This window comes from Prosopis cineraria, unplaced genomic scaffold (genome assembly GCF_029017545.1).
Source record: "Prosopis cineraria cultivar Desert tree isolate PC_DT_omini unplaced genomic scaffold, ASM2901754v1 PC10, whole genome shotgun sequence".
NCBI classification, from domain to species: domain Eukaryota; kingdom Viridiplantae; phylum Streptophyta; class Magnoliopsida; order Fabales; family Fabaceae; genus Prosopis; species Prosopis cineraria.
In genome coordinates, this window is record NW_026555341.1 from 13,208,956 (window position 1) to 13,220,839 (window position 11,884).

At 32.6% G+C, this 11,884-nt stretch overlaps 1 protein-coding gene across 2 annotated transcripts; it reads left to right on the forward strand.

Moving 5' to 3' along the window:
• Nucleotides 1-1,701: 1,701 nt before the first annotated feature.
• LOC129322201 (probable alpha,alpha-trehalose-phosphate synthase [UDP-forming] 10) lies at nt 1,702-6,985 on the forward strand. Of its 2 annotated transcripts, XM_054968345.1 has the most exons (5): nt 1,702-1,875; nt 2,236-2,393; nt 3,660-5,690; nt 5,801-6,074; nt 6,159-6,985. In XM_054968345.1, exons 3-5 carry the CDS (start codon nt 3,703-3,705, stop codon nt 6,480-6,482), a joined length of 2,586 nt encoding a protein of 861 aa, XP_054824320.1. In that variant the 5' UTR covers nt 1,702-1,875; nt 2,236-2,393; nt 3,660-3,702; the 3' UTR covers nt 6,483-6,985. The 2 variants fall into 2 exon arrangements, with proteins under 2 accessions (XP_054824320.1, XP_054824319.1); XM_054968344.1 differs by lacking the exon at nt 2,236-2,393.
• Nucleotides 6,986-11,884: the final 4,899 nt, after the last annotated feature.

Here is an 11,884-nt window from a genome sequence, read left to right on the forward strand (position 1 = left end):
TTCACAAATTTTTAAAATTTAATATTTAAAAGTTAAAATTTAATTTAAAGTAATTGATTCTGACCTCTCTATTATTCTCTTACACACAAATATTATATATGTTTATTGACATCGACTTCTTTAATTAAAAAAAATTCAATTGAATAGATGGGCACGTATAAATAATTATCAAAAGAGGTTGTCGTGAATCGTGATCATTCAGATCTCAACTTTTATTTTTTTAATAAAAATAGATTTTGTTTATTTATTTAATTTTTTCGGGAAGGAGAAAAAGTTATTCTTTAATTATTTCCATGTGTTTTGTTTTCATACTTTCGTCTTAATTGCTACGCCTTCCATTAATAGATATAATATAAATGTGTTGCATATGGTACATTATGCACAATAGGAAATTAATTAATGAATAATATTTTGATTGGAAAGCTAGAAGTAATATTTTGCATATTGACATTTAATATTTCAAGCAATTACGCATTTGTTTATAAAATATTATGAATGATGCTGGATATGATAAAATGTAAAATTTGTGATCTAGAGAATTGGCATATATAGTGCCATAATTAATTCCCCAATAATTAATCGCTACTACTCAATGCGATATTCAGAAATAGATAGTATTAACAATAAAAATTAAAAAAATTAAAAGTATTCATCATCATATTATTTATTAATAAAATTTATAAAAACAATGTAAAATTCATAAATGCTAGAGTGGATCGTTTCTCAAACTTATGTACATTGAAAATCATGCCTTGTTTTTTTTTTTATATATCTTTTTTTGACAAGCTAGTTTTTATATGTCAACTTGTTTTAAAAAATGTTTTCGTTATATTTACATAATATTTAATATCATTATGCATTATTAAAATACAAGTTTAATAATGCATTTAAATTTATTCAATAATGGTATTTTTTTAATATTACATTTTCAACTATGTTCTTTTAAATAAAAGGTATTTTTGAAAGTTTATTTTTTAAAAAAATAATTTATAAAGTGCATTTAATTAACTTTATTAGTATGTGTGATTTTGTAATGTCTTATAATTTAGGATGGAGAAAATAAAAAATTTGTCAAATAATCTAATAATTATTAACTATTAATTATCAATCTATCAACATATTTATAAAAATGATAAGAAAACCCACTATTTACCAATAAGAAATAATAAATTTCAACTCAGGTGAATACGTCTAGTTATTATTATTATTATTTTTTCAACAATTCTTCTAGTTATCATTATTATTATTACTACGTATTATTTACTATTATTATGCCAGTATCTAGAACAAGAATCAAATCAAATTAAAATTTTATTGTAGTCATTAAGTTCTGTGCTCTTCAAAATTAAATTAACGTATCATGTGGGAAAACAATTAATTAATGCGAAGGGAGTTAATATAATTCCAGTAATAAGAAAGGAAGAAAAAGAAAAGGGTAAACTGGTCAAATCACTGGAGGTTGAAAAATGAAAGGCACGCAGAACCAAACACCTGGTTAGAAAAAGAGTCATCCAGCAATAAAGCTAAACAGATCAGCAGAGTCCAAGTCTATCCATTTCTCCTCTTTGATTCTATCCAATTTTGCTCGGCAGACAGAGAGAAAAAAATTAAATAAAAATCTATTTTTGAAAATAAAGAAAATTATTTCCGTTCACCACCACAACACCCCGAGATTTAAAAGTCTCGTTGTAGGCATTCTGGCCTCGTTCATTCTCCAAAACTTTCTCCCTCGTTCATTGATTTTCTCTCCCCTTTTTTCTCTCTCTCTCTCTCTATCCAACGCAGCCTCCATTTTCTTAGCCCCATTTCTCTCTCATCACTTCAGCTAAGACCGAGGAGTTTATCATTTTGCTCATCCTCTTCATCGCGTGTAAGGTGAGCCTTGGAGTTTCTGACTTCTCAAGTTTGTGTTTTTCTTTGTTGGGTCTCTGATCACAACTTGAATTATTGTTGTTTTTGTTTCCCGGGATTTTTATGGTTTCTGGTATATTTTGCTGATACTGTTTATTATTATTATTATTATTTTGATTTTGTGTTCTTATTCTCTGTTGCGAAGTTTTTATGGCAGCCAGTCAGTTTGCGATTGTGATTTGCGATTTTAGAACTCATTTAGGTGTTTGTTTGGTTTACTTTTTGGTTTTATTTTGCTTTTTTGGTTGGCGTGGCATGACTCTGGGCGTCGCTGAAGTTTGGTTACGTTATGATAGCTTTAATCCTGGATTTTGTTCGTCTCAGGTGGTCTGATGGCTTTGAATCTGACGGCTATATCGCTTGGTTTTCTTAGTGTATTGATTCGTTATTTGAAAAAATATGCTGAGCATAGTTTCTTTCGTAGTTGCTTGGTTTTGCGGAGTATTGGTGGTTACTTTTGTCATACCGTGCCGGACTTCCTGGTGAGATGCTTTGATTTAAAAGTTTTGCGGGAAACTATTCCTGAACATATGACTCTGGTGGAAGGATCAGGGGATATCATGTCTTTAAAAATGTGAACAAGAAAATTCGATTAACCATGGTTGATTGATTTGCCTTAAATTATGTGTTCTTGCTCAAGGTGATGATTTAAGCTCCTCTGGCGATGACATTTGTCCTGTATTTGAAAACATACTTTAAACCACTATTACCTTTTTTTTGGGCCAACATTTGTTATGAGTTCCATATCGGGAGGCCACATTGATGAAGTATGGTTTATAAATCAGTTGAGCATCCTCCTCACACCAGGCGCTTTTTGGGGGGTGAGTTTTACCCAAAGGGTTTGTGGTCGTGACAACACCCTCTGATACCTTGAAGTTTCAATTTAAACCACTGAGGAAATTATTTATTATGCATTTTGATTATTCTTGTAAATTCTACATATTTTTGTGTCAACAAGTCGTTTGGACTGTTTGCAATACGTGATTATGATTATCAGATATTGTCAGACAAACAAATGGCAGTGTTTTTTTATGTCTTTTTCTTTTTTTTTCTGTGTTTTTTTTTCTGGGGAGGGGGGGAGACCTCTCATGCACGTTTTGGACTTGGATAGTGCATCGTGAACATTATATTCAAAGCAATAGCTAAGAGTTTTTATTGTCGTTTTTGAAATTATACGGCGGTTGAACTTCCATATCTATATAACAATAGATAAGTATTAGAGTATGCGTGCATAACAGTGTCTGTGATCTGTGTGGGAATGGAACCTTTATATTAGGTGTGCATATAGCTGCAAAGATATGATGGCATTATTATTCTGAAAATAGATCTCTTTTCCTTTTCTCTCCCCTGCTGAGTATGTACTATGCCTTCTATGTTGGAATTATTGGTGGCCGTAAATATGAGAACTTTTGTGGTATAATTTATTATTGTTTTCATTCTGTGAGTTTTCTTAATTTTTTTTACCTATTGCTTGCTCTTTGTCAACAGGAGGGAAAAAATTGACATTAGTAAAATAGGAGAAATGTTGAAACACTTGTGAGGAACCAAGCTAGTGAATGTGCCTGGAATGAATTATAGTGAGAGTTAAAGTTGATAATATCTACAAATTTTCATAATGAATATGTTATAGTAATACCATGCACAAGCGATAGTGCTCTATTGCCCTTGTCCTTTGTTAGTTCATTGTCCATTGTTTGTCATCGGTAGGATACTAATAAGAATGGTGCTTCTTCTGTTTGAATTGATAGAAATCAGAAGGATATCAGGGAAACAATTATCTATCCACCCTTGATGGCATCAAGATCATTTGCTAATCTCATAGACTTAGTTAGTGGAGGCTTATTGGATGTTCCCTACACACCAAGAGCTCTTCCAAGAGTTGTGACAGTTCCTGGAATCATTTCTGACCTGGATGGCCATGGTAATAATGATGTGGATTCTGATGCTAGCTCATCTGGGTGTCAGGAGCGGAAAATTATAGTGGCAAACATGCTGCCATTGCAGGCTAAAAGAGATGCAGAATCTGCTAAATGGTGTTTCAGCATGGATGAGGATTCAATTTTATTACAATTGAAAGATGGTTTTTCTTCTGATACTGAGGTTATCTATGTGGGTTCTTTGAAGGTTGAGATAGATGCCAGTGAGCAGGAAGAAGTTGCTCAGAAACTACTGGAGGATTTCAGTTGCGTACCTACCTTTTTACCACATGAAATCCAGAAGAGGTTTTATCTTGGCTTTTGTAAGCAGCAGCTTTGGCCCCTTTTTCATTACATGCTACCTATGTGCCCAGATCATGGTGACCGCTTTGATCGCATGCTTTGGCAGGCTTATGTTTCTGCAAACAAAATATTTGCAGACAAGGTTATGGAAATAATTAATCCTGATGATGATTTTGTGTGGGTTCATGACTATCACTTGATGGTTTTGCCTACATTTCTTAGGAAGCGATTTAATCGAGTTAAACTCGGATTCTTCCTTCATAGTCCTTTCCCTTCATCTGAAATTTACAGAACTCTGCCAGTACGAGATGAAATTCTGAGGGGACTGTTGAATTCTGACTTAATTGGTTTTCATACATTTGATTATGCTCGCCACTTCCTCTCTTGCTGCAGCAGAATGCTGGGTCTGGACTATGAATCTAAGCGGGGACATATAGGACTTGATTACTTTGGCCGCACTGTATATATTAAAATTTTGCCCGTGGGCATTCACATGGGCAGGCTTGAATCTGTATTAAATCTTCCTTCTACATCTGCTAAAATAAAAGAGATTCAGGAAGAGTTTAAGGGCAGGAAGCTGATTCTTGGTGTTGATGATATGGATATCTTTAAGGGCATCAATTTAAAACTTCTAGCTTTGGAGCAGCTGCTGCAGCAAAACCCAGACTTACTGGGAGAGGTGGTCCTAGTTCAAATTTTAAACCCTGCAAGGGGTTCAGGGAAGGATGTTCAAGAAGCAAAGAAGGAAACAAATTTAATTGCCCAAAGGATCAATGATACATATGGCTCAAAACATTATCGACCAGTTATTCTCATCGATCGTCCAGTTCCTCGTTTTGAAAAGAGTGCTTATTATGCTGTGGCAGAGTGTTGCATTGTTAATGCTGTGAGGGACGGTATGAACTTAGTCCCATACAAATATGTTGTCTGCAGACAAGGGACTACTCAACTGGACAAAGCATTGGGTAGAAAAAGTGATTCCCCTCGCACAAGCATGCTTGTGGTCTCTGAGTTCATTGGTTGCTCCCCTTCTCTAAGTGGAGCAATTAAGGTCAATCCTTGGGATATTGATGCAGTTGCTGATGCAATGTATGTGGCCATTACAACCTGTTATTCAGAGAAGGAATTGAGGCATGAGAAACACTATCGATATGTCAGTTCTCATGATGTGGCTTATTGGGCCCGCAGCTTCTTGCAGGATTTGGAGAGGGCATGTGTAGATCATTATACCAAAAGGTGCTGGGGAATTGGTTTGGGCCTAGGGTTCAGAGTTCTTTCTCTTTCTCCTGGTTTTAGGAGGTTGTCCATCGATCATGTTGTTTCAGCTTATAAAAGAACTAATAGAAGGGCCATATTTCTTGATTATGATGGTACAATTGTACCGCACTCTTCTATAAATAAAATCCCCAGCTCTGAAGTCATATCTGTGCTGAATACTCTGTGTAATGATGCCAAGAACAGTGTGTTCATTGTTAGTGGAAGGGGAAGAGATTCTCTTAGTGAGTGGTTTGCTTCATGCAAGAGGCTGGGACTTGCGGCTGAACATGGGTACTTTTTAAGGTGCGTTAGTACTTAGTAGAATCTGTTTTTGTAACTTTCTCTCTTCGTTCTTCTAAAGGTCAAAGTTTTGCTAATTGATTTTGGTATTATGCATTCTTTTTGGGCTGCAGGTGGATTGGAGACTCAGAATGGGAAACCAATCACTTGTCTGCTGATCTTGAATGGAAAAATATAGTGGAACCTGTCATGACATCATATACAGAAGCAACTGATGGGTCTAATATTGAAATTAAGGAAAGTGCTTTGGTGTGGCACCATCAAGATGCAGACCCTGATTTTGGTTCTTGCCAAGCTAAAGAATTGTTGAATCACCTGGAAAGTGTGCTTTCTAATGAACCAGCTGTCGTTACAAGGGGTCATCATATTGTTGAAGTCAAGCCACAGGTTTGAATCCTAACCCTGCTTAATTTCATCTGCTGTCTCAAAAGCTAGAACCGATATCTCAAAGTCTTGCTTTGCTCTTTGCAGGGAATAAGCAAGGGTTTAGTAGCAGAAAAGGTTCTCTCGACCCTGTTAGATGATGGGAATCTGCCGGATTTTGTGATGTGCATTGGAGATGACAGGTCGGATGAAGACATGTTTGAGAGCATATCAAGGACAGCCTGTAGTCCTTCATCGCCAGTTGCTCCAGAGGTCTTTGCTTGCACTGTTGGTAGCAAGCCTAGCAAGGCCAAGTATTATCTTGATGATACTGCTGATGTTGTAAAATTGCTTAAAGGCCTTGCAGCTGCATCAAATCCAAAGCCAAGGCATCCACCCCAGTTCAAGGTTTCTTTTGAAAGCACAGCATGAGTTGGACAATGTAAATCAGAATCATTGATCCATGAAGCTGGTTGGTTTACTTGTTGAGATCCTTAACCTGGAGAATCAGAGACAAGTTTTGGTTGTTAATCTTAACCAGAAAGATGGTGGTCAGACCTTGCTGTTTCAAAATCAAATTCTTCATGTCTTCTGAACCGGTTTGCTCAACTTGACATGTCACATGCGATCCTTTTGGTGCCAGATGAAAACCAGGTATGCATGCAGTGTTGGACACTGGAATTTTTCTTGGTTGTTCAGGGTGTGATTTGGCAATTCTTCTCTTGTACATGATTACATCAATTGCTGTACTTGCTAGGGCTACTAACGGGGGTTTTAGATTTTTAGACCATATTGATGCCCTTAACGACTTGGGGGGTTTCATCATCCTTTTTTTCCCCTTCTTTTTTGTTACATACAGGCCCCAGCAATGTGTATAGCTACAGTATTATATCTTCCAATACATAGTGGCAATCTGGTTTAAGATCTGCTTGTAACATGGTGATGTGATGGCCGTGTATGCATATCAATCCTAGCTTTAGGTTAAATTCGAAAAATTAAGTGGGTATAAAAGGAAAAGATAAGAATATTACTAGTTAATGTCCTTCGATCGTAGAGAAGATCAACATTCTGAAATAAATGTTGAGATGATTATATTATATGCTTGAAAGTTAGATGTAGGGCTTTAATATTTTAAATTATTTTTTACTTTAATATTACGTGAAAATAATTTATAATTAATTATTTTTGATACATCGGAAAAGAAAAACTAAAAAACAAAATAAAGCAATGAATAAAAAACGCAAGAGTTACGTAATTCCATCATCCTGAAGACACTTCATAGCCATTCGCCCAGAGATCACTTGGAGACCAAATCTGCTGCAACATTCTCTAGAGTGATAAGAGCATAATTTGGACTCGCCATTCCCTTCTGAGAAACATGAGAGAACGCCCCATGCACCCACACCGGAACTTGGTCATCACCTTGAGGACCTTCATTACTGTTTCTGGTTTGGTTACCATCTTCGGATCTATCAGACTTCAGTTTCTTTTTCACGCGAGTCAGACGTCGAAGAATTCCCTTAGCTTCAGCCTCGCAATGGAGTTAGTTTCTTTTCTTTGCTTTTGTTTCTTTTTCTTTATTTTTTATGCCAACATGTTGCTTGATTTTGCTCCACGAAGCACTGGGTTATTCTAAGTCGAGAAGGAATTAATTCATGATGTTTCTAAATCGGGCATCAAGCCAAGGGGATGCTCAACTTGGCCTCATGTGATAATCCTTGGTTTAATAAGGGGGAGTGAATTTCGATGAAGATACTCTTGACAGAAATATTGTCTTTGCCAGCACTCAAAACATGATCAATTACCTCCATCTTCTATCAAGGATGAATTCTTTGATTTTGGCTCTAGAAAGATCACAAGATGAATGAAATTCACTTGAAGCTGGACGGTTTAAACTTGTTATTGACGGTGTTGTCAACTTCAATGATATAATGACTTATGGTAATATCATTTGTGATGATAAAAAAGAAACTCGACAGAGGGTTTTTTTTTTTAAAATATTTTAGGTTTTATTTATTTGTTAGAATGGAATGGATTAAGAAAAAATAGAAACAAAAGTGAATTGAAATATTCAATATCTTTTGCTAAATATGAAAAAACTCAATACCATATTTTAAATATGAGAATCGTTTTATCCACTATAAATATCAGGAATCATGACTCTTAATTTTAGGAATTAAATCATTCATTTCCTTTCATAAACATTGTGAACTTATCTATTCTCTTTATCCACAGCTTAATCAATGTATTTGTATCTTTATTTTTCAATTCATTCTTTTCCAGCAAGCAAACAGGAACCTTAGTTACTATGCTAATACAGCAATAACAGTCTTGGGAATGCACGACATCATGAGGGTCTTACCTTGTTTTGGAATACCAAAATTTGCATCTTCATTGACTCTTTGGGGCTCTTGCTTTCATTCATAATGAATTGTTCCATAATTATCCCTCTACTCTATCATCAAGGTTAGCATTGTTTGTAAACCCAAACTAACCTGACATAGTTGACTCATAAAATGGTGAACTGGTCACTTAATCGATTTGGTTGATTGAAAAAATCGATTACTTATAACTTGGCCTGACTAACTCAATAGGTTAATGGGTTGGGTTGGGTTAGATTTTATTATTTTTATTTTTATTTATTTTTTCTTTCTTCTAAATATTAGACCTTAAATCAAATATAAATTTTTTCATTAATAATTTTAATGCTATTGTGTTTTATTATTAATAATTTTAATGCTATTGTGTTTTATTATTGTTAGAAACTTATAATTATTATTTCAATAACACATGCATAAGATTTTATAGATAAATTTTTCATTTGCTCAAGAATTAAAGACTTTTAAATATTATTGGCTTTCATATAAATATTTTATATATTTAATTAAATTATATTATTTTAATTGTGACCAATCTGATTTTGGGTTGATCCTTGATCAGGCTACTAGACCTTAAACCATTACCTCAACCAGTTTAATACCTTGAAGATTAGTGACCTCACTATGTAAAACTGGAATGGCACATTTGATCATGTCTTCAAGAAAACAAATAAATGTGTCAATTGACTAATACCCTAAATATCACATGATACTTTTGATAATATTATTTTCGAAGACCCACCTTAGTGTTGATATTTGTTAAGATCTAATATGGCTTAATTTTATTGTTTTCTCCCATGGTTTTTTGTGGCCTTCAATTAAAAAGAATAAAAGTAACTGAATAATTAAATTAGCTTAATTAGGCCTTTTACCAACCATTCAAAATAGTTCAGTTTGTAGGTTATGAAATTATCTTGCATCAATTTATTTAACTTTTTTCTCAAACGTGTATGCTATCCCTAAATTTGATTGCGTTATTGTATGAGGAATTAATGTTGGAGATATATATATATATATATATTGTTTTTATAAATTTTTATCAATTAGACTAGCAGCCCACATTGAGTTGAGAAAATTCTAGGAGGTTAGTCACACTCGGCCTAATTTTCCATTCGTTCATCACAAGAGGACCCATATAAGACCAAGTGGGCTCACATTCTCAACCCTGTGTGGTTTACTATTTAGAATTTGGATTGTATGATTTGGTTGTGCTTCTTCTTCTTCTTTTTTTGGTAAAATTATTTAGTTGTGTTCTGATTCTCTTTTAAGTAAAAGATGGCACAAAGAATATATTTGATTATCCAAATAATGGGGCTTTATATAAGATCTCAGAAAATGAGCTCAACAATTCATCATTTGTATTCATACAGCCCTCTGTACATTTTATATTTGACTGATTTTGGTATCAATGATTACTACTATCCGATGACCAATCTTTATGAAGTTGGATTTATGCAAGGAAAAAAAAAATAGCAGGTCAATTATATGTTAGACATGAATTGGACTCAAAAGAATATATTTTTTCAAACAGGTTTTTGAAAATCTAGTGTGTTAAATTCTGTTTTTCTTTTTAAATATTTGGTGAACTAATTTTTAGAAATAATTTTAAAAAATGAAATAAAAATATGTTTGATTATATCAATTTAAAAACATTTTTAGAATTAAAAAATAAAAAATAATTTGAAAAAGCCTCTTTTGAAAACATTTTTTTAATTATTCAGTATGTCATTGGTTATTATTAATTATTATTACCCATCACTGCTCTATTATCATTGCCCTCAATCGCCTCTATAATACACCTTTGGCCACCATAACTTTACTAACCACCATGGTGATAAGCACTGATTGATGGTGATCGCCAATGATAACAATTGGCAATGGTTAACAATGAATATTCACTAAGGAGGCCAATGGTGGCCAATAACAATGGCTAGTAGTAATGGTTGGCAAAGGTTGATGCTCGTAGTTAGGTGGTCAATAACACATAGCCATAATAAACTATAATGATTCATAGTAATGCTTGGAAATAGTTATTAGTGTTAACTTATGGCAATATATGAATGTGACTAATGATGAAAGAGAGTGGTGGAGTTTGTTGGTGGCAAGTTGGTAGCCAAGCCGAGTTCACAATGATGGGCAACTATGAGAGGGTAAAATCAATAATTCAAATGAGTCAGGTTTATTCAATTTTATTCAAAATGAGCCCTACTCAAATAAGCTTGGATTTGCTAAAAAACCTAAATAGATAAGCTATATCCAAATTCATTTAAGCTTTGGGCAGCTTGAACACCCATATTTTTATTTTCAAAATTAATTTTAATTTAATTTTTATTTTAAAATTAATGATTTTTATTTTATAAAGTATAAACATATTTTTTGGATACTTAAACAATGTATAAGACTCAAATTTTTTTAAAAAATATGTGGATCTTAAAATCTGAAAATTAATACTAAAATACATTTTAAAGATTATTTTGAGATATTTTATGAATTGAAAATAATAAAATATGACAATATAAATATTTTTATTTTTTAAAAAATATTTATAGTAAAGCACCTAAACGCTACATATATGGTATTTTGGTAAAAATAGCATAAAATTTAAAGAATTAATTAATATTTATTATATTTTATATATTTTTAAAGAATATAATTTTTTATTTGGATATTCGAGCCTATCCAGCCCCTAGTAGGCTCAATCATTAAAAAATAATTATTTGATTAAGCTTGGATCTAATTTTTTTTCTGAGCCAATTATAGCTAGCTCGTTGAGTTTGATTTGAATTACTGGCTCTATAAAAAAGTTGTGACAATTGTCGTGGCAGCTTTAAGAGGCTAAATATGTATTTTTAAAATAAAAAAAATTAAAAAGTGGGTAAAAAAAGTGAAAAATTTAAAATTAAAACAATTTTAAAATATTTTCATTTTCTTGTTTTTAAAAACTAAGGAATGAGAAAAATGAGAAAATTAAGCATTTGCTACCTGTAATTTTGACCTAATTATAATTCAGTTTTTAAATTTTGAATCATTATAACTTGGTCTTTATAATTTTGATATTGTTGTAACTTAATCCCTCAAATTTAACTTTTGTAACTCAATTTCTATAATTTTAGCTATTTAAATATTGGTCCATATATTTTACAAAGATAAAATTATAAAGATTAAAACTATTTTAAAATTTTGATCTTTGTAAGGATTAAAAGGGTTTAGTATTTTATTATTTGCCCTAAATTTTAGAGAGAATGACAGATAGATATCAAGGAAATAAATTAATTCAACTTAAATTTCAAGTGTCAAACTTCATAAATTTGCAAGTTTGATTCTCACTTTTATAAATTTTTAAAAAATAATTAGGTATTTGCAAATTTTTGAAGTTTGATAATTGGGACTTACGTTGAATTAATTAATCATCTTCTGATCTCTCTATCATTTTTCCTTAATTTTAACATAATTTTA